Below are 14,540 nucleotides of genomic sequence, written 5' to 3' on the forward strand. Positions count from 1 at the left end.
GGGAATGAACAATAGCCGAGTGGAACAATGCTGTATAAATTCTGAGGAGTACATTCATGAATCAATAGCTCATTCCTAAACCATTCCTAGAGTAAGCAGGTATGTCAAACCCTTCCTGTGATGCCTTGCACAGCCCAGACTTAAAAAAAAAACCACCACCACCAAGCAAACACGCCAACATTATAATTATTAGAAAAAGCAAGCACTTAAAAAACCAACTGCTTCTGAGGTTTGTTTAATCAAAAAACTAAGCAACTTGTGTAAGACAGCTCCTGCTGGTCAGTAACCATGATGTTACTTTTTTACCCCACTCTCATGCCTTTTATTTTTCAAAAGGTCACACTAAACAAAGGATGATTCAGACAAGAGTCTTAGTCAAAATAAATCTGTTTTTTTGTTTGTTTTTTAAGAGAGTAAGAGGATAAAGAAAACAAGAAAATTATTAGCCAACTGCAACAGAGTTAACGAACAGGAGACTGGTAATTAGTGTTTAATGCCACCTATAGCCAAATGTTTCCCACTGGGAAAAATGTGGGAGGCAAGTCCACTTTGCTCCTTCAAAGTCACAGGCCGGAGCAGAACATACAACAGCACCTAACACCACAGTTACTTTACATATATTCAAGTTTTTTACACATCTGCAAAGCAGAAGTAGTAGCAGCCATTTTGATGCTCTTTCTTAATGGTTCTCAGGGGGGGTCTAGGAAACTCGGAAGGACCTGGTTCTTGTGACATGGAGCTGGAGCTGCAGCTGCTGCTTCTGCTACTGCTCCCGGCCACCTGCGCTCTACCTCTGTCCTCAGCAGGGGAGACCTGGGGGGAACCCGGGCTCAGGTACCCAGCTGTGGTCTGAGTAGAGGTGGTGGCATATGTGGTCGGGCCAGTGTTGTTTTTCACATAGACGTTCTTGATAGCAACAAGCGTATGCGCCATGATGCTGAGGCTGTTACTCAGATCTTGCATGCCTTGCTGCAGCAGCCGAAGATTGTGGTTGACGCTGTCAAAGCCAGACTGGATCACCTGCATCTGGGTCTGCTGAATCTGCACTAGGTCCTCTTCAGTTATTTCATTTTGGTCTGCCTGGGACCTGCCTTTTGTTTTGGCTTTTACTTTCCCAGAGGAACCACTGCCTGATGTCCCCAGAAAAGGTAGTTGTTCTTGGCTAGGTGGAACCACTGCCATGTCCTCAGAACTTTCTTCTGGCTCGACCACCTTCACTACTATTTCCTCTTTGAGGTTCATCTTCTCAAGACTGGATTGATGAGATGGGCCAGGATCGTCATTAAACCCTAAAGGAGATGGGGGGGGAGAAAAAAAGCAAAGGAGAGTCAGTGAGAAACTTCATGACCTCAGTGGTCAGTGAAATGTGTTCTCATTCACTAAGCACTGACATTAGCCCTTGAACCAAGACTCCACAACTCACAGTGCATTATCTTTGGTGCTTTTAGAATACATATTACCTTGATAAGTGGGAATAAAACCATTCACCAGTTAACCATATAGTTGCATGCCACAGATCCCTTACCGGCCCCACCACAGAAGCCGAGTTTTAGGTTCCAAGAGACGAAGTTCATTGCAAGCTCGCTTCATGCTCTACTGTGCGCATGGTAACCAGTAACAGCGTGGCCAAAACACTGCAATTGCCAGAAATCCCTTGGTTTCGAAGGTGATCGTTTCAGCGCACTAACGTGATGTCTCTGGTAGGTACGAAGTTACGTACTCGCAGCACTTTGTACTGCCTCGAACTGCATCCTGGCGTGGCTTTTTGCGAGCGAGAGCGAGTGCTACAAAGGCGAACACAGGCGGCTGGGTCTAATGCCTCACCGACAGGCATCTACCACAAGGCAGGGTTTACTCTTGGGCGCTGGTTTGACGCACCTTTACGGCCTACAGCACGAAACCTCCCAGCTCCGTGCGTGTACACACACATTTTGCATTCCCAGGGAGAGAAGGGAGTTACCCGAACCAGACGTTTTCAGGCGGGGCTGGTACCCGCAGCCCCCTGCGCGCACGCAGCGAGCGGGGAGCCTGCTACGGCGGCGGGTCACCGCCGCTCCCCCCCCGGAGGCCGAGGAAGCGGCTGCCGGAGCCCCCGCGGCGACGCCGGGCGGAGGGTCCGGGGCAGCCCCGCGGGGGTCGGTCCCGCACTCACCCATCTCCCCCACGACGGCGCCGGGCAGCTCCAGCGTGTCGATGCCGCCCACGATGGGCACGGCCTCGGCGGGCAGCAGGGCGCCGTAGGCGCGGTGGTGGTGGAGGTGGTGGCGGCGGCCGGGCGGCGCGGCGGCGGGCGGCATCTCCTCGGGGGCCAGGAGGAGGCCGAGGGCGGCGGCGGGGCCCGGCGGCCCGCAGCCCTGCGAGAGGCGGCAGAGCTTGCTGCGGTCGCGGCGCTTCAGGTCCCGCCAGCGCTTCTTCAGGTCCTCCACGTCGCGGGGGCAGGCGGCCACCGGGTTCACCTTGTGCCGGATCAGCTCCCACACCTTCCGCTTCTGGCCCGGGGAGGCGCGGCCCGGCCCCGCCGCGAAGAGCAGCTGCTCGTGCTTCAGCACCTGCTCGATCAGCACCTCCGTCTCCGCCTCGTTGAAATTCGCCTTGCGCCGCTTGGGCGAGTCCTCGGCCATCCTCCGCCGCGGCGGGCCGGGGCGGCCCCCGCCTGGCGCCGGCGGGCGGGCGCGGAGCCGCGGGGGGCGCCGCTGCCCCTTCCCCCGCCCCGGCCCGCGGGCGCCGCCGCCGCTAGGCCGGGCCCCGAGCCCTGCTGGGGAAGCAAATACCGCGCATGAGAGGAAAAGACGCGCACGGGCCGGCGCAGGCGCCCCGTGCCCCGCGTGTTGACATGGGGAGGGGGCCCGGGCCCGGCCCCGGCCCCGGCCCGCGCCGGCCCCGCCCCCGCCCGCCTCCCCGGCGGGAATCCCCGCCGCCGCCCCGCCGCCCCGCCCCCGCGGGGGCGGGACCACCACGGACCCGCCCGCCCGCGCGTGGCGCGGTCGCTCGCAGCCGGCGCCGGCCCGCCCCCGCCGCGGGTTGTGCGCGTGCTCGGCGGCGGCAGCGGCCGGGAATGGCGGCTGTTTTGGAGCTGCTGCTGCAGGAGGAGGTGCCGGTCAGCGCCGTGGTGCGGTGGCTCCGGCACGGCCCCGGCCACCGCCCAGCTGAGGTAACGCGCGGCCGGTGGGTCGCCCGCCCGCCCGTCCGCAGCGCGCCCTGGCCCCGGTGGGGCCGGGCCTGCCGCCGCGCCGCCACCCCCCAGCTCCCTCCGCCGCCGCCGCGGGCCGGGGCCGTGTGGGAAAGTTTGTCCGCCCCGGCGCTGGGGGCGGCCGCTCCGCGTCGCGCTGAGGGGCGAAGCCCGCGTGGGTGAAACCGGGGCCCCAGTCAGCGGCCCGCCTGCGGCCGGGAGCTGGGGCCGAGCTCCGTCTAACAGCCGGCGGCGCCGCCCCCGCCGCGGGCGGGCTCCGAGCAGAGCGGCGGGAAGGCGAGGCCGCCGGCGGGGAGCTGCCACCGGGAGCTACCCGGCGGGAGCAGCGCCGTGCGGCAGCGCCGGGAAAACCGTTGAAAGCCGCAGGGCTGAGCCCGCCGGGAGCTCGGCGCCGCCTGGGCCGGGCGGGGCTGAGGCGGCCGCGGGGCGGGAGCGGCGGCGGGGGGCCCTGCAGTCGCTGGCGCGGGAAGCGTGGCGCGAAGGCGGTGCCTCGGTCCCCTGGCTGCCGTGTGCCAGCGGAGACCGGAGGGAGGGGAGGGGAGGGGAGGGCAGCTGGCGTCCTGAGGAAACGGGGTGACGGGAGGGCGTGACGCTTCCCGCGTCTTTGGCGGGGAAAGTAAGGGTGAGAGATGAACGAAGCTGTCGCCAGCCCCGTGTGGGCGGCCGGTGCAGCCTGCCCGCAGCACAGCCCGGCGCCCGAGCCTTGGGCCTGGAGCTCCGAGGCACGGCTCGGTGCTGAGGGCTTGGTGCGTGGCTCTGCCGACTGGTTGCTCGTCCTGCCTGTACGTCGAGGAGGATCTTTCAGGGCAGCGGGTTCCTGCTGGGTTTGAGTAGGCTGAGTTTTGTAGTGGGAGACGGCTGGAGAATTTGGGTTCCTGTGGTAATAAAAGCATTTGTAACCATAGATGGACTGTGAGCGTTTATATTTCACTGATAATGTAGAAAAACAATTTGTATTTAAAGCATTTTCTACCTGAGCCCCTCAGAGCACGTGTCGTGGTTTAACCCCAGCTGGCAACCAAGCACCACACAGCCGATAGCTCACTCACCTCCGGTGGGAGGGGGGAGAGAATCCGAAGGGTGAAAGTGAGAAAACTCGTGGGTTGAGATAAAGACAGTTTAATAGGTAAAGCAAAAGCCGCGTATGCAAGCAAAGCAAAACAAGGAATTCATGCACTGCTTCCCATGGGCAGGCAGGTGTGCAGCCATCTCCAGGGAAGCAGGGCTCTGTCATGCATTACGGTTACTTAGGAAGACAAATGCCATCACTCCGAACACCCCCTCTTCCTTCCTCTTCCCCCAGCTTTATATGCTGAGCATGACATCGTATGGTACGGGATATCCCTTTGGTCAGTTGGGGTCAGCTGTCCCGGCTGTGTCCCCTCCCAACTCCTTGTGCACCCCCAACCCACTCGCTGGTGGGGTGGGGTGAGAAGCAGAAAAGGCCTTGACTCTGTGTAAGCACTGCTCAGCAGTAACTAAAACATCCCTGTGTTATCAACACTGTTTCCAGCACAAATCCAAGACACAGCCCCATACTAGCTACTATGAAGAAAATTAACTCTACCCCTGCCAAAACCAGCACAGCGTGTTACCCAGTATTAATTAGAATCAAAACTCACTGCTCTTACCCACGTGAGTTAGTCAAGTATTGCTGTCATCCTAAACTTGTATGGGAAGAAGGGACCGGCATTTTATGTTGTCCGGTATTTCCTAAACTGTGACTTGCAGAAGCAGACCTGTGGAGGTTGTGAAGTTCGAGACGCTGGCAGCTCAGTTAGCAGCACTGCATGGGTGGCGGGTGCGGAGGCTTTGTTTACTAACCGAAAAGTTTGCCCACGCAAGGGAATCGTTAACTGCCTTTTGCTGCTGGAGCAGCTCAGTTGCTTCAGCATGAGAAAGCAAGTGAGGGCTTGCAGCTGGCAACTGTTGACAGGTTGCTATTGTCCAGCCGTGGAGGAATGGAACCTCTGTTAACTTGCACAGAGAAAGATGAGTGAAAGCAGGTTGTGCTCTGAAAAGTTGGAGAAACTGCCTGACCTTGTGCATAACACAGGCTGTAATCTTGTCTTTGTGCCTCTACGCTAAACCCAGGGGGGCATCTGAAGAAATGGTAGGCTACGTCTTTCTCTAGCTTTCATGGCAGTTTCGGACTGGAGCCGGTAAGAAGTTGGGTCTTCTGACACCTCATGGGGTTTGTGTTCTGACCTTTTTTTTTTCGCTGAGTGTTAGAGTGCTAAAGCAGTGAGCCTCGGCTGCTTGGCTTGTTACCCAGGCTGTGTCAGAGTCTTGCACTTCTCCACGAAGCTGAATTGGTCTCACACTTTCAAATATAAATTTCAGCATTGGTATCGAGGATTGTAGGAGTCCAGTCATGGCCATGCTTTCACTGCTTCCTTTCATGCAAAAAAGTCCTTCAGAAATAGCGTTTGCTCTCTTGACTTTTCATTTAGTGGAGGTGTGAATATAAATGAAAGGAATAGGTGTGCAATGATTTTAATATTAGTAAGGGTTAAGTTGCTGCCTGTGAGAGCTTCTTCTGTTGTTGTTGCAAATGTTGCTGAACCCCCATTGCAAGGAACCAGAAACCTGGTGCAGTGTTAGGAGCAAAAGAAATGTTACCCAGTGTACAAAGCTTTGAACTATGCATGTAACATGAAGTCTTTTTTGTCTACGTTTACCATTGTAAGATCACCGCCACCTGTTTAGATTTTAAATGTGTTGAGTCTGTGGTGTGTTTTTTAAGTTTCTCAGGTATAAACTTCATGTACCTTAAAGTTGCACAGTCTCTGTTTAGACCTCTGTGAGGTCTCAAGGGAGCAAAATTATTTAATTGAAATGGAAGAGCAGCTTTGGTCTTGTATTTGGCACTGCAGGACTCAAAGTGCTTAAACAGTTGTTACAGCACCCCTCCGTGGAAGCAGGTGGGGTTCATAGGCAAATAGGGGATGGAGACGTTGCAGATTTTAGGTCTTTCTGTTAGAATTAGCTGCTTCAGTATTGATGTCTTTGAAATGTTGGACTTTCGGGTGCCAGTTGCTCCGAGTTCTCCCTGGCCGTAGCTTCAGGAAATATTACTGATGTTTCCATGGAACAGTTCCACTGTTTCCCAGTCAGAGACCAAAGTGAATGACACCATCTGAAAACTTCTGCCAAAATGGCTTGTGTGGAGGCTGAGTTTCAGATCTATGACCAGCACCAAGGTCGCTTGAATTTCTGTGACCTGCTTTGACAAGCTATGTTGTTTTTTTATTGTGTGTTGCAATCCCACAGTTACTACTTAAATGAGTCTGGGGACATGGAAAGAAAGAATCAGGTAGCATCTTTATATTAATGCTTTGTCCTCTTTCCTTGTAGGAGAACCACATCCATGACAAGCTGGTATCTCTTAGTTTGCTTCAGAAAGACTTTGTGCCTTTTCTGCTAAATTTTTTAAGGGAGCAGACCAGCCAGATCCTGACTAATGGACCCTCTACTCCTGCTAAAACTCCTAATTCCAAGGCCCATGGGAGCCAAAGGACTGGAACAGAAAGGAGGGCAGGCCATGCAACCAGCAGCCGAGTGCAGCTCTTTTCCCAAAGGACTTCGGTGACCACCTGCACCACAGATAGCAGCTTTTCTCCTGCTGCGGCATCCAGTGGCTCCTCTTCCTTTTCTGGGTCAAGCTTGTCTAGCCCGTGTGGTGACTTCCCTAGCGTGGTCTCCAGTAGCAGCCCGAGCTTTGGGTACAGCCCTGTGCTTAACCACAGTGAGAAGCGGTCGTCTCAGAAGGCCAGCTTGGGGAGCTTCCTTACAGCCACGCCTGAAGCCCTGCCAGCGAGACGAGGCCGAAGGAAAGCCAACAGCTCAGTCAGTGCCTCTGGCCGGCAGGTAGCTCGGGATTTGGGGCGTTCCCTTGTTGAAGAGGAAGATGGAAAGAATGACAGTGCATCGTGGAGCGGAGGGAGAAGGAAGCGGAGTGAAGTGCCTCTTGTTTCTGCCAGATCCCCACCCAGCCAGCTAAATCTTAACAACTTGGAGGAGTTTCCGCCCATGGGTGCTGCCTCTGGCTGGACAAAGTAAGAGCAAGTCTGCCTCGCGGTCTCATTCGGGTTGTGCTGCAGGTTACTGTTCCTTGACTAGCTCATCCTGTTGTGCATGTTTAGATACAGAAGATGCTGTAATAATCCCTGGGGGCTGGCTTCTGGGCTCCGTGGTCAGAACTTTGTTATAGTTGCCATGTAGGGGAACATTGCTTCAACAGTACTCAGGTTTCCACTCTGTGAACTCACCCAAGACACTTCTTTAGCCTCTCACTTGTGATGCTGCCTGCAGCTTACCGGTGCACAGACCAGCAGATACGAAGCTGAGCACATCTTTGTCCTTGCATGTTGTAACAAGTCAGCATTATGTTAGCTCTTCACATTTCTCATTTAACACAATAGCAATTGCTAATGAAGAGCAGTCCTGGAAAGCTCTTCAGCTTTACTGATGCTAACAAAAAAGCTTTTAGATTGACGTTCTGTGGCTTCTGGTAACAGATGTTAGCGTGCGGCTTGCTTTGTGCCATGTGGTCATGGACAAAATAGCTAGCTGATGCCTGTATTCTCTTTGGTCTGCAGCAAGCCCTGGTCTCCCTGGTGACTTTGGCTTAGCTTCTGGGCAGCTGTTTTTGTTGTGGTTGCCTCAGTCCTTTTTGAGATTTTACTCTTTAAAATATTCAGTACCAAATATAAGGCTTTCATGTCAGCCTGTTTGCTCCATATATCAGGCGCTGGTCTCTGAAAGTGGGACTTTCTAGTTGGACATACAAAATTCCAGCTGGATATTGATGAGTCTGTGGGTCTGTACAGCAGATCCAGATGCTGTTTCTACATGGTGCTGTAGATGATGCTTTGGCCAAGGGAGATAAGGTGTGTTTCCAGCATAGACAGTAAGTCTCTTTTCCTCGATTGCACTATGCCCAACTAGGAAAAAGAGTGAGGAAAGAGGTCATGGAGTGTTTGGAAGCGAATGCTATAGTGATTTTGAGAATGCCATAGCAATTAATATGTATCAACCACCATTTCCTTGAGAAGTGTAATGCTTTATGTTCCTGTATCTCATTTCCAATATGTCTCTTACTGCATTACAAAGCCTCTTCCTGAAGGACAAATCTAGGTAGTTTATGCAGGAAGGATGGGTTTCCCTAAACTTAAAGGGCCTATGGTAACTTGGGAGCCTGGACTCTTACTGATAGACAGTGGCAGCTTGAGTGGGTTTTTTGTTTTTTTTTTTTTTTTTCTCATGGTTGTGTTAGAAACTGCTGTTGACTTAGTTTCTTAATAAAATGAGGCATATCCTGTCCTCTCAAATGAGAAATGTTTGGAAGAGTTGTGTGGCACTGTGTTATCTGTTCTGTGGCTTGATGATTGATAATTAATTTTGGAGCGAGCGTCAGCAGTCTGCATTTGGTGGTCTGTAGGTCCGTGACTTTTTATTCAGTGACCAGAATAAAGTCAGCAACTATATGTACAGTTTAGAAATTCAATATCCTGACTCCATGTCAATTTTATTTTAGCATTAGGGTCTTCTGGAAGAGTTGCATGCATATCTGTCTTGAGACCTAATTTTTTTTATTGTTCAGCTTGATTTCAGTGGAATCACTTCTCACTTTTTCAGCAAAAGCAAACCATCAAGGCGAATCAACCCAACTCCTGTAAGTGCTGAGCGCCCCCTCTCAAAACCAAAGATGTGCTTCACTTCTACACCTGTCAGCCAGTCTCCAGCTGCTCGGTTTTCATCTGGGTCAAGCCTTGAGGCCTTTACTACTGTCCAGGAAGGAAACCTTACACCTGTGATAAGCAACAGCCTTCAAGAGGAGAGGGAGATGCTGAAGAAAGAACGGTACAGTTTGAGCAGGGTGGTGATAGGCTTGTATTGATTCTTAATTCTCTTGTATTAAGGTGGTACCAATATCAGAGTGGAAATCGCCAGAAGAATATCCAAAACAGATATTGGTGACCTTAAACTATAATTTGCCTAAAACCAAGTGTGTCTCTGGTATCAAAGTAGGATATTAATACAGCTAGCTCATGTTTGTCATTTTAGAGGTGTGCTGGCTCTGGAACAATGACCCTCACTTTATCTTCAGAAGTTAGTCAGTCCTCACTGCTTTCGTAAGATTGCCTCTTCATGGGCTTGCACATGTGGCTGTGTCCTGTCAGCTTTCCTTAGGTTGCACAGGTGAGGCGAGTGTTTGAAGATGTGATGGAAGGCATAGTCTGGTTTGAAGAAAATGAGTTAATGATGCAAGTGTGGGGAAAGCATTAATGATTTTGCAAGGTAGACAGACTAACACAAGCTTGCAGTCAGAGAAAACAGGACATGGGTAGCGTGAGATTCTGTTTCAAAAGTTGCTACTGCAGTTATCTATTGAAAATTATGTGTGCTGGGAGATGAGGTGAATTCTAGCTTCTAATTTTGTCTCTGCTGTTCAGTTACTGTGTGACTTTTCATCCTCTGTAAAATGATATCACTGTTATTCTGTGAGGATTGATACTTCAGAAAAAAAGCAAAGCACAGTAGTAGAAAAACTATCATTTATAATTGCTGACAGAACTGTTGCTGTTCTTTGTAGATTTTGTTCTTGGGGAAACTCCTCAGGACATGTGCGTGGAATTCTTTTCCTGCTAAGCCTTGCAGTTCACTTCAGTGGGTCGAGAACTGGCTGAAACAGACCCAGTAGCATCTCATGAGTTACTGTTTGTACTGGACCTGTAACAGAACTGCTCAGGATTCAAACCTGCCTCCATGCACTTCCGTGAAGCACCTATTCCAGTCTGAATTCTACCTGAAATTTCCCACTAATCTGTATAAAATAAAGTAGGTGAAATAGCAGTATGTGGGCTGGATCTTGCTCATGAGGTGATCTCATCTGACCGATCATGCTTGAAATGGGCAGTGCTTGGCACTTGGAGCTGGGAGCTGCTGTTGTGTCCTCAGTAGTGGTGAAGTGAGGTACAAAAGTAACGCAGCTCCCAGCCAACTGGGTCACTTTGAGCAAGGGCAAAAGGTGAAAGTCATGCTGAGGTAGATGACAACACTGAGGCAGAAGTGTAGCAGAGCCCAACTACATTGTTGCAGTCTTAGCTTGGTGGGCTTACAAAGTGCTTAATAAATACTTTTCTTCAGTTCAGTCAGTCAGGTGCTTATGTTTGTTGCAAGGGAGATGTTATTAAACAACCTTTCTACTCCCATTTTGGGACTAATTTGTTCTTCATTGCAGCAGTTCCACTAGAAATAGGCCAATAGAAAAAGTTCTTTGCTGCAGTTAGAAATGTTTCTGTCTTCCCCACAGCCCTTAAAGTCACTTTGGAAGAATTTGCTTTTGAGACTATGTAGTAAGAGGTGGTGTGATATGCCAAGTGTGGATGTTCCATTGGGATCTTTAACAATCATTTGATATTGCTGTTACTGGCTTTTTTGCTGCTTCTCATGTGTCTTATGTATGCCACTCTGCTGCTGCATTTTGGATGACCTCTGTAGGTATATTTTCTTACAATATCTATGTATTTAACTGAGCGATCATTGTTGATTTAGAATCCAGCAATTTAAGTAGCTTGTTCCTTCTGTCATTTAACTTGCCAGTATGGGATTTCATCAGTTGTTTCACTGCCTTTCCACTTAGTAGTATTAGATCTTCTCAGAGCATTGTTAACTTACAAATATATCTGAAGGTATGGATGTGAACCTTATTTTCATAGATTTTGTGAAGTGTCTAGCTGTTAGAAATTGTATGTGCAAAAACTTTTTTTAGGACCTGATCTCTAACAGATTCCATGTCCTTAACAAATACCAGTTTAGATGAGAGGCAGTAACATAGGTTAGTTAGATAATTTGGTCAAAGTGCCACACTGTTTTAGCAGAGCTGAAGTTTGAATGTGATTCTTTTGAGTCTTTTGATTGTTAGCCCCAAGGTCCTTTCTCATTAATGGAAAGATGAGTTAAATTACTGTCATGCTAAAAGCAACTTTAGACAGTGTAAATGGCATGGTTAGTTATTGCAGGAATTCTTTCATGCTAGACTGCAAGGGAAAGACCTCTTCTGGCCTCATGGCTGCTGTGTATCATCTTCAGTCACATGCTATGTTGCTGCTCTTGAATTCCAGGTGTAAATTGCTGCACCAGGCATCTTCTCCTGCAGGGATATCTCTTGATCCTGGCACTCCTACTAAGCCTAGCTACACTCGCAGTGCTAGCCTTCCTGCTGAAAGCCATCTGGTGACCTGTGCAAATCCTACTAAGGTTTCCTGCAAGAAACAGTTGGAGCGTCTGGCACAGCTCTATTCGTCATGTATAGCAGGTGAAGACCCAGAAGACGTGAGACTGACTTTTCTTTGAACTTTGAACTTTCATATGTGTTGTGAGGGGGAGGTAGATGAGAAGTGAAAGTTGTGGGACAATTACAGTGTACAAACAAATAACATCTGGAAAAATAAACTAAACCAACACAGTTATTAAAATAGGTGGATACTAGGTAAAAGTTTAGGGAAGGAGACAAACCTGTTGCAGTACTGTGAGCTGCAGTAGGCTGAAGTTGTATGGTCCTATCTGAAACCAGACCCTTCCCAAATGCATCTTTCCTGTGATTCCCGTATTGATTTACACTGTGGCTGTGTGGGGAGGGAGTTCTTTGCTGACTGTGCCATAGAACAGTTATCTATCTTTTTACCGTCGTTTATTAAAGCAGGTCAATACTGAATATTCACCTTTAGTATCTCATTTCCTCTCTTCCAGAAAACTTGGTACCAAATATTTTTCTGGAGCTCTTTTTTGTTCTGCAGCTGTTGACATCTAAAGGCACTTCCACTGCAGAAGATGGGGATAATGACCTTGAAGGAAATGAAAAAAGTAAAGGTAAACAATTACATTGAGTGGGAAGGATGTTACTTCCATGGAATGATAATGTGATACAGAGTAGTTGCCTTTAGCTTGGACAGTTAGTCTTAAATTCCATAAAAGCGCCTTATTACCATTGTGGGACTCATCTGAGATGCTGGCAAAAATCATGCATGTGTGGGAAGTGCTTCTGCAATATGATAAACAGATTGCTAGATACTGTTTGAATCTAGTTTTCTGCTATTGTGTGAGATTTGCTGTAGCTGCTCGCTAACACTGGCTTTCAGAAAAAAAAGACGGCTGTGCTGAAGTCTCTCCTCCATTGGTCCTTGCAACTCAAAAGTGCTGTTGATCTGCTATGTGTTTCTTAAATTTAAGGCTGGGTTACAAGTGCACAGGATCCATTCATATAGATACGTAATTGTTGCATTTGTTTTTTGGCAAATTCAGACTTAAGCTTGATGCAGTTAGTACTTTGATATGGATATAAAAACCAAAAGAGTGGTTTTAAGATGACACAACCCCTGCCTCTAGATGCCCCTATTTGATTGACCTTTGTTTTGCTACTCACTGATTCTTGCGACTGAGATTAGGAATGTAAAGTCTTCAGCTACAGGAACAGCAGCTGATGACTGGTTGCAGTTGGTCTACTTTTTGTCCTGAATCTGCTTACTGTTGGCCGTAATGTTGAGAAGGAATCTTTTCTTTCCCATGCAGCATTAAACAATTCGGTTGCCTTTAGTATAGGAAGGATAGGGATGGGAGGATTTGTTTGTTCAGGTGGCAGGGAATGGGAACTTCTGAGAGCTAATTGTTGGTCTTTTAGTTTATAAATAGTGATAGGTGCTGTTGTCTCATGTTTCTTTTTTTCCCTTAGATGCATCAGGGAGACAGCATTTCCGAAGTGTGCACAATTGTGTTTATTTTGCTGTTCAAGTCTTGGATTATCAGTATGAGTGAGTTAATATTTTTTTTCCTCTGCTTGTGTCTGAAGATGTGTGTGAGATGAAGCAAGTGTGCTTGAATTTTAGAGCTTTACCACTTACAGGCATGGAGTTGTTAATTTTCCCTCAAAACGTATGACTTGGCCTGGATTTGGATGTCTGTGAGTTTTCCTTGCACTGATCTGTCTACTGAACTTCAGTGTGATTGTGCAAGAATGGGAAAGTATTGAGATGAGAGCAATAAAAAATGGCCCTACAGATGTCAGTAGGATTTGATGCTGGGTGCATGGGGCTTAGAACTCTTTGCTTGGTAGCCTCGTAGAAAATGAGCATAAGCATTTCTTTAGGTCTGATCATGTGTTGTTTATGTCTGTCTTTCTGTGGGTTTTATCCATGTTGTCTTGGCAGAATTATTGCCCATTTAGAAAAGGGGACACTGAAGCTCTTGGCTGAAAATGAACGGATTGCATCTTTTTCTCCCACCTTGCACGAGAGGCTCAGGCAGGCTTATGAAAGCAGCACAGCCAAGGTAAAAACTGGCAGACGTCAACTAATGTTGCTTCATACCTTTGTGTTGATGCTCTTTTATTTGCGATGGCTTTGATGTTAAATTTAATTCCTTCTGCTTTGAGTATCTTGTCATGCCATGTTTGGCAAGTGTCTTAAAGTTACTTCTTTTTCTTGTCAGTGGGTAAGCGAATTGCTAGGTCCAATGTTTTGTTAGTTGTGAGTTGCCACTGGCTAGCCTTACATTGTGCTCCAGGCCCTGACCTTAACCAGTGACTTTGACAGGGTCAAGCTTTGCTTTTGAGATTCTCATCTAGTAAGCATAGATCCCAGAAGAATGATCGGTTAGATGCAATATCAGAATGTATTTTGGAAGAAATGGTTTTGTTTCATAGCTACAGACTCCTTTTAGGCAAATGAAGCTTCAGAGGAGACAGTGCAGCCTGTGAAAACTGATTTCCTGATCTAATCATCTGAGTTAGGGAACTAAAGCTGGGTGGTAGGAATGGCTGCCTTAATGTATTTTGTATCTTGCTTCATCCATCTTTTAAAAATGGAAATTGCTCTTGGCAAAAAAAGTATAGTGTACTTTCTGAGACTAAGGCATGTCAATAGCTGAGCTTTTTAGTTAAAGCTGTAAATGAAGGTCTCTTGTTGCTTGAAGACATAGGCTTTTTGAATAGGAGAAAGAAGAATAATACAGGAATTGCCAGCCACTATCCTGCATTCTCTGGAGCCCTCTATTGAAGGTACACTTTGGCTGTTTGCAGACGATTCTTTCTACACTGTATCAATACGGGTTGTAACCTGTTCTGCAGAGATTTCTTAGAGAGACGAGAAGCTTTCACTCATAATGTTGAGTGATTATGCCTCTGTAGTGTAACATAGGTTGTACAACTGTTGGTGTTTACTAGCAGTTAGCAATTGGGAAATGGCTAGTGTCTGAACAACTCAACTAGTGACACTTGGTTTCCTCATCACGTCTTTTCCCTGCTTTTTGTAGGTCTCAGATTGTTGGATAAATTAGAGACTTATATTAG

At 48.6% G+C, this 14,540-nt stretch overlaps 2 protein-coding genes across 2 annotated transcripts in view; one reads left to right on the forward strand and one right to left on the reverse strand.

Moving 5' to 3' along the window:
- On the reverse strand, positions 1 to 2,621 carry LOC132317343 (t-SNARE domain-containing protein 1-like). The gene is made up of 3 exons (XM_059819916.1): positions 2,310 to 2,621; positions 2,153 to 2,216; positions 1 to 1,289 (listed from the first exon to the last, which is right to left on the reverse strand). The coding sequence occupies exons 1-3, from the start codon at positions 2,619 to 2,621 to the stop codon at positions 631 to 633; spliced, it is 1,035 nt and encodes a 344-aa protein (XP_059675899.1). The 3' UTR covers positions 1 to 630.
- A 434-nt stretch (positions 2,622 to 3,055) lies between these two features.
- CDAN1 (codanin 1) overlaps positions 3,056 to 14,540 on the forward strand; it is a 33,196-nt gene continuing 21,711 nt past the window's right edge. Inside the window, exons 1-7 of the mRNA XM_059819440.1 lie at positions 3,056 to 3,151; positions 6,548 to 7,248; positions 8,831 to 9,055; positions 11,320 to 11,513; positions 11,948 to 12,067; positions 12,927 to 13,005; positions 13,402 to 13,522. Coding sequence (XP_059675423.1) covers positions 3,056 to 3,151; positions 6,548 to 7,248; positions 8,831 to 9,055; positions 11,320 to 11,513; positions 11,948 to 12,067; positions 12,927 to 13,005; positions 13,402 to 13,522 — 1,536 coding nt within the window. The remainder of the gene's footprint in view (positions 3,152 to 6,547; positions 7,249 to 8,830; positions 9,056 to 11,319; positions 11,514 to 11,947; positions 12,068 to 12,926; positions 13,006 to 13,401; positions 13,523 to 14,540) is intronic.

Source organism: Gavia stellata, chromosome 7 (genome assembly GCF_030936135.1).
Source record: "Gavia stellata isolate bGavSte3 chromosome 7, bGavSte3.hap2, whole genome shotgun sequence".
Taxonomy (NCBI): Eukaryota; Metazoa; Chordata; class Aves; order Gaviiformes; family Gaviidae; genus Gavia; species Gavia stellata.